The sequence below is a fragment of the Hibiscus syriacus genome, unplaced genomic scaffold (genome assembly GCF_006381635.1).
Source record: "Hibiscus syriacus cultivar Baekdansim isolate YM2019G1 unplaced genomic scaffold, ASM638163v2 tig00112498_pilon, whole genome shotgun sequence".
In the NCBI taxonomy this organism is placed as follows: Eukaryota; Viridiplantae; Streptophyta; class Magnoliopsida; order Malvales; family Malvaceae; genus Hibiscus; species Hibiscus syriacus.
The window spans coordinates 1,497,279-1,504,981 of record NW_024063347.1 but is presented as its reverse complement, the minus strand read 5'-3'; the positions used below and the strand labels follow the sequence as shown (position 1 = coordinate 1,504,981).

At 33.9% G+C, this 7,703-nt stretch overlaps 1 protein-coding gene across 2 annotated transcripts; it reads left to right on the top strand.

Annotated features, from left to right (window-relative positions):
- The first annotated feature begins 3,162 nt into the window (after positions 1 to 3,162).
- Positions 3,163 to 6,924, top strand: LOC120180552 (uncharacterized methyltransferase At1g78140, chloroplastic-like). 2 transcript variants are annotated; one of them, XM_039185864.1, is made up of 8 exons: positions 3,163 to 3,436; positions 3,530 to 3,633; positions 3,713 to 3,853; positions 4,608 to 4,689; positions 5,281 to 5,471; positions 5,604 to 5,715; positions 6,436 to 6,543; positions 6,722 to 6,924. In XM_039185864.1, exons 1-8 carry the CDS (start codon positions 3,263 to 3,265, stop codon positions 6,863 to 6,865), a joined length of 1,056 nt encoding a protein of 351 aa, XP_039041795.1. In that variant the 5' UTR covers positions 3,163 to 3,262; the 3' UTR covers positions 6,866 to 6,924. The 2 variants fall into 2 exon arrangements, with proteins under 2 accessions (XP_039041795.1, XP_039041796.1); XM_039185865.1 differs by having other exon boundaries at positions 3,325 to 3,465.
- Positions 6,925 to 7,703: the final 779 nt, after the last annotated feature.

The window sequence follows — 7,703 nt, the reverse complement described above, 5'->3', positions numbered from 1 at the left end:
GATGCCGGACAAATCGCGCAACCAAGTTCACTGTATGTGGTTGCGTTACCTCGCCGATTTTCATCATGTTGGCACACTGAGTTGGGGCTCGGCAGTTTTCACATTTCTCTATAGGGAAATATGTCGAGCTACTGACTATAGAAAAAATTGCTATCGGTGGATGTCTCATTCTGCTCCAATTTTGCGCGTGGTTTCTCATGCCCTTTTTATGTCCAGTGGTGAAAAACCCGTTGGTCTTCTCGCTATTATTGAGGAAATTACAATATTGATTTCGTGTATTAATAATTTTATTTAGTATATAATAAAATTATTTCATTGAATAGGTGGTCAACTACAAGAAAATATCATCGGATTTACTAGATGAATTGGAAGAAATTAGGCTACTCATTTATTAGAAGGTTGGCACATAGGTATGTTTTTAAATAACAAAATGTACTTTTAATTATCGTTATATAATTAGATTATTATTTTGATAAAAATTATATATATATTTGTTTTAGTTTGAATGTGCACATTATTATACCGAAGAAATGATGATTTGCATCCCACACCACTTAAGAGGCCCATTAAATGTCTGGATGGCGGTGGTCCATCTGATATGTTATGTGATTGTCGAGTGACATCCCATTAATTGCGTGCTCCGCCAATTTGGTTTTGTACAATTTATTCCGAAAACACCTAAAAATCATCGATCGACGCGACAAAAAAGAAGTCAACTGGCTGCTGAAGCACTATGAGTGCCTTCAGGTAAAAGAAATTGGCAGATGAATATCTTCCCCTTGAACTGGACGCGATGTTGTCATACGGATTATTTATGGAGCCACCTCGGTACATATCGTAAGAAGTTGTTAATTAATGTATCCCCAATGAACTTGATGGGATGTCAACATAACGTGGATTTCCCATTAACGAGTTAAAGTCATTACATATTATTTGAGTTGTGTTGTCAACTTGATCAGCTTGTTGAGTCAACCCATAGTGGGAGCATAATGACATACCATGAATAACACACACTTTAACAAATTTTGCATACATCTCTGTATCGGCATCTGAATAATGATTTTGAGAATCAACCATCATAGCAACATCGTCATCGTTGGATAGTTCGAACGCTGTATATGTTAACGGAAATACTACGGTTGAAATTTTGTACTGAAGTGAGGACAATCTTCTAGTACTTCCAACATGAATCTTCCTTGAAATCTTCGTTATCATCTCCTCAAAAGTTATGTTTCTCTTGAAGGATATTTTGAGAAAATGATTTGATGTGAATACGACGACGATTTCATATTCCCGAATTTGTCCATCATATTAAACAATAGCTGAAATATGCATCATTCTGAGAGTTTGAAAGATTGAGAGTCTTATATCTGCAAAAACAATAGCTGAAATACTCCTAATTAAATAAATAGTAAATGAATTAAAATATAACCTTAAAAATTTTAAAAATTTCACAATAATTTAAATAATATAATTTTATATTGTTATCTTATATGCAAAAATGTCTCGACGTATGATCTCACTTTCCAATTTTACAATCGCAAAAAATAATATAATTAGTATAATATTTTTTTTTCAAATAATCATATATAAAATAAATATAATATAATATAAAAAAATAAGTTTATCTTACAATAAAAAATCGAAGGAATTGGTGAAGCAAAAATAGAATGAATTGATGTGGTGATGGTTACGCTTGAAGGGGTGTTATTTATAGGCGAGAGGAGAGTTTAAAGGTTGAGGTACTCGGAACTAATAATAAAAGGTGCGGATGACGATCAACTTCTGTCATTACGTGGCGTCAGTTCGGGACGAAATCTCAAAAAGACGCGGATGACAATCTACATCTTTTTAAAAAGAATATTAAATCAATAAAATTTTTAAAAAATAATATCTGATAAGTAATTATTTTCTAGCAGGATGATTTTTCGATAAAATCGCTTAGGTTTTGATTGAATTTTGAAATGAAGAAAATAATAGAGAGAGAGCATCATTTTCGCTTTTTTCTCCATTGCGCTCCCATCCCCCATGTGAGCATCGAAGGAATCGTTTGTAAGTATTTGGACAGCCATTCAGTCATTTCACCACTACAAACCAAATCATTCTGTGGACCACCTTTCTCGATGTTTCACGTGCGCTGAACTCAGCGTACCCACTCAACTGCCATTCGTTCCAACCGAATCTTGTACAATATATATTTATATAATTATATTCAATTTATTTGTATATTAATTTAAATTAATATCATATATATTTATTACATATACAATTTCTATCCGTAATACCATATCCGAATTTTAAGTTTTTAACTATAAAATTATAGTTAAAGAATATAACGTTTTATTATGTTAGATCAATTAATAATTGATATATAATGTATATTTTAATTCAACTCGATTTAATTTAATGAAAACTATCATCTTAGTTAGTACATAAAAAATAAACTTTGATATTGTGACCTCCAACATGTTAATAAACAAGCTACTGAAATTTAAGATGGCCTGAGCTTATATGAGCTTCTCGGGGTTTAATTGGAGCTTGATTCATTTTTAGTATATCAAAACTCAACATACTATTAAATTCACTTGGTTCCACAATAAAGTTAAAATGAATGAATTGATGATATATAATTTTAAAATTTATATTTTGGTGGCCCATTTTATGTGAATAGATGGATCCATGGCCGAGCCCGGACCAAAAAAAAATTCTGACAATTATTGATTTATTTTGTAGGGCTAGTATTTTAAAATTAATTTTTAAGTATATTTATTTTAAAGTTATTTAATATATTTGAATGATTAAAAATTATAAATTTAAATCATAATTCATATCAATTGTAAATAGACCGCTTGATTATATTAAAATTTGTTTATTTTTAGAAAATATTTTTCCTACAACCAATATATAAACATGAAATAATTTTCTAATTTTTTTTATCACATTCATAGATCATAATCAAGTTGTTTTTCTATATCATTATCTCATGATTTTTTTAAGTTTCCATTTTTCGAGAATTACATCAGCTTGTTCTCGATTCGTCCTCGGACAATCTCTTCTCAAACACATACTAACAGAAGAACACAAATCACTCACATCCATATATACATATATATTGAAGATTCTGGTTTCTGTTGACTCCACGTTGCTTTTTGGGCCTTTCGTTTTCTCTCCTTGAAAGCTGGTACCCTTTCTCTTCCCAGAGAAAAGCCTTTTCAATTATTACGAAGAGATTCTGAGATTGAAACGATCAGAGGAAAAGAGAATGAGTTCAGTTATTACCGGTAATCTCAGAGCCGCGTTTTTGCCAGGCCAACTCGGTAAAACCTCAGCTCATTGCTTGTTCAGAATTAGACCCTTCACCACTGCCGTTTCCAGAAGAAATCTAACCTCGAAAATTCGCCTTTTTTCTACTACCTTTGTTGAAACCAAACCTACGGTATGCAATATCAATTACCAGACAAACGGGTTAGTGTTGGTGCCAAGGATATTTGTCTTATTGTTCTTAGTATTATTACCGACTCTTTTGCAGGCACCGGTTGCGGTGGAGAAAGAGGATAGTGGCGCTGCCAGTGGTTTAGCCTGTCCCATTTGTTATTACCCATTAACGAGGATCAGTGATTCCCCTTTATATGTGTGAGTTGGTGTTGTTATTGCTATTGCTATTGTTTCTGTTCTTGAATTCCAACTTGGGTTTGAATTTGGAATGGAACAGGGGAGCAACAGTAGGGTCTAATCTGCAGTGTAACACTTGCAAAAAGACTTATTTTGGTAACCAAACACATCTTGACCTGGTAGTCTCAAGTGGGTCTAAGCAATATGATGAATCCATGCCGCTAGCCACCGAATTCTTCAGGTTAAAGTGATGTTTTCATTCATGGTTAAATCTTGATTTACATGTGATGCTTATATTCAAGTTGAGTTGTTTTAGGTTGGACATTAGCTCTATTTTGTTGTTACTTGTTTTTGCATGTTATCATGTCTAATACCGATCCGAATTTGTTACGTAGTCTAGCGGACTATCTTTGTATTCAAGTTAAGCCTCTCCACCCATCTAGTGCCACTTCGGTTTATATTGGATAGAGTTCAGGTTCTCTTTTGTTGTTATTGCATGTTCTCTTCCCTTTTACTTATTTCGAGTTTGTCTCTTATCATATGCACATGACGGGGCCTGTTAAAGTAGTGTTTGTTCACATAGGTTAAAATCTAGATTTACTTATGGTCCTTCTATTTAAGTTGGTCTTTCCACTTATCATGGATTGGTTGAAGGTTGACGATGGCTATACTGTCTTTTTCAAGTAGTCTTTGTTGTGGCACATGATTCTCTCGTTCATATCCTGTATTTTCTATTTCCTCTCGTTCTAGCTATTATATATAAGTAGGCTTTAATGGTACTTGCTCTAACAACATCTTTTGTCAATGAATGGGTTGTTTTGGTTTCGGAATGAAGTTCCGAATCTGTTGTTTAACCACTACATTGTGAACCAATTTAGATATTGTTACTGCTTATCCCTGCAACTGATTAGTACATGAGCTTGATGTTATGTCATACGCTTGTTTTTCTTTTATCTTACTCGTCTGTTGTTTGTTGGAATCATTTTCATAACCAGGACTCCTGTGATATCGTTCCTCTATGAGAGGGGTTGGCGTCAAAATTTTGTATTTGGTGGCTTTCCAGGTCCAGAGAAAGAGGTAAGATGATGTTTTCAATAATCTTGTTCTTCGGGGGAGATTATGAATTGGTTATTTTGGAATGTTGATCATAACTTGGTTTTTATGCAAAGCATCATCTGCAAAGATCCTAAAAGATTGAAGCTTGTTGGGTTTACATTAACAATGTCCAGTGTGGATGTCCCTAGGGGCTAGGGAGTAAAATATGTTCATCTGTCACTTGTATTAAAGGAACTCTCTTTGAAAATAACAGTATTTGAAATGCTCATGAATATAAAACGTCAGTTTCTAATCCTTCTAAAATTTAAGAATTGAATTGGCATAATATACATCAAATAGTTTCTCAATCCACGCCATTATTGTTTTATAGTCTTCCTAGTGATTTGTTGACAACAGCATTGTTGATCTAAAGATTTGCCTACACCCCACTATGAAGTATTGTATGTTTTAGAGGTCTAAGGACCATGCGGTTTTATCCTTCGAGAAACTGCACTTTTTTAGGGGGAGGGCAACCATTGCTTTTAAAGTCACAATTCAATCCCTGCCATGTTGAGATGGGATGATTTTATCCCTCAATAGGAGTCGCTAAATAACTGCCAATTTACATTGCAGTTTGATATGGCTAAGAATTACCTGAAGCCGGTGCTAGGTGGAAACATCATCGATGCTAGTTGTGGAAGTGGGATGTTCACCAGGCTTTTCGCCAAGAGTGGACTATTTTTGCAGGTTATTGCTCTGGACTACTCAGAAAACATGCTGCGACAGTGCTATGAATTCATCGAGGAGGAAAACTTCCCCAAAGAGTATAAGTTTACCTTTAGTTTAAGCTAATCTCATTAGATAAGTGAAAGTATTTAGTTTTAAGTACTTCTGAACTTATTGATATATATGGTTATGGATTTTAAGTCTTATTTCCTGTAATTTTTGTTATAAAGGAAAGTGACCTTAGTCAGGGCAGATATCTCTCGACTTCCTTTTGAATCAAGTTCTGTCGATGCTGTGCACGCCGGTGCTGCTTTGCACTGTTGGCCTTCACCATCAACCGCTGTAAGCATTTCTTTCAAATGTGGTGATTATTTGACCATTCCCGTCTTATTGTCCCTAATTACTGGCATATACGGGCTTACATAATAGAGTAATAGACTGACATGGCGACACCTATATTGCTCCGGCTTTTAATTTTACTTGAATTACTTGTGTTCGAGACATATTCAAAATATGGGTGTCGAGTTTTACCCTCCAAATATATGAAAAAAATATAGAAAGGTTGGACATGGTTATTTAAAAGACGTGCCCTTACCTAACACTCGCACAAAAGTTCAAGTAACATAAGTTAACACTCAAAGGAGATACCTCAAGGCCTCATTTCTCAAAATGATGGTAGCAAAGTGGATAACCGATGAGCTTTCACGACTTAAGATTCTTGCATATTTTGTTGGAAATGAGTTCTTTATGCCAATAGTACAGTTCGTGGGGTAAGAAATATATACTTCGATGGGGAACTAAAGTGTCGGAAAAAAAAACTCTGCATCTTGGAGAAAAATCTAGTAATGAAATTATCAGAGCTCGAACTAACATAGTGAGAATATATGTAAGTAAAAAGGTTCAGAAAGGGCAACATTGTTTCTGGAAACGATACTTTAGAAGCTGTTATTGTTTCTTCTGCTGCTAATGCTTGTGTGTGGCATAAGTAATTAGTCATTGTTGCTTGAGCGCTTTTTTGTTTTATGTCCCATGTTTTAAGCAATTCCTAAATGTTTGGTCTAGGTAGCTGAAATAAGCCGAGTTCTTCGACCTGGGGGTGTGTTTGTTGCTACCACCTACGTACTTGATGGGCCGTTTGCATTTCTTCCATTTTTGAGAACTTTCCGGGAGGTAAACTATTTAACCTTTGTGATCACATCAACCACTTCACAGGTTTAGTCTTGAACGTTTAGCATGCGCAATCAACACCCGTAATTTGGCACTTGATTTCCTTTCCCTGAACGAATTCGTCGATATTGTTCGTAAATGGTATTGAATTCATTGAATCCTTGTTCATTATTCTATGTAGAATATCATGGGGATCGCCGGAAGCCAAATCTTCCTTTCCGAACATGAACTAGAAGATCTGTGTCGAACTTGTGGACTGGTTGGCTTTACATGCATAAGAAACGGAATGTTTGTGATGATCTCTGCTAGAAAGCGCAGCAGTTAAGCATCAGTCTTCCCAATTTACAGGTTCTTATTGTCTTGTAATCTCAATGATTTTACATACTCAAATTTGTATAGCCTATAGAGGGTCGTTTCTTTCCTTTTTTCTTCTTCTTCTTCTTCTTCTTCTAAGTTTATGTTTCTGATGGTCTTGTATTGAAGTATACCCAAGTTTACTCGGGTTGTCATTCAGTTACTGTTAAAAAGTAATATATTTGTTATAGTCCTACGGAGGGTTGTACATATAATATTATATATATACACACACACACATATTGGTTATTATGCAGATATTCAATTACCATTTAGTTTTCTTGGACTTTTATAAATTATGAAGCTAAAAAATAGATTGATGTCTATACATAGAATCGGTACCTGTGTATCTAAACTCTATGTTGAGTATTAATATTTTTTTGTCAACTTTGATGAATATAAATTTGGCTTTTCAATTTCTGATAAATTGCATTTAGATATTTGAAATATTACATTTTTTATAATTTGGTTTCACCTCTTTAAAAGATTGTTTTTAAGTTCTAAATTTTTGTTTACTATCAGAATGTGCCGTTACTTATCAGATCGAACGTCCATTTGGTGGGGATATTACACGTTTTCTTTTGGTTCCATTAATTTTTAATATTTATCTGGACAACAAAAAAATAAAAAATAAATAAATAGTATCTGAAAACAACAACAGCCGATGTTTTATTTTCTTTGACATTTTATCATACATTATGGATCTAAATTTTAGTTTAATTTGCATTTGGACCCCAGAAGATGGAACATTGAAGATAATTTTGTAAATTTATTATTTTCTTTAGAATTAAGATGAAATTAAGAGAATT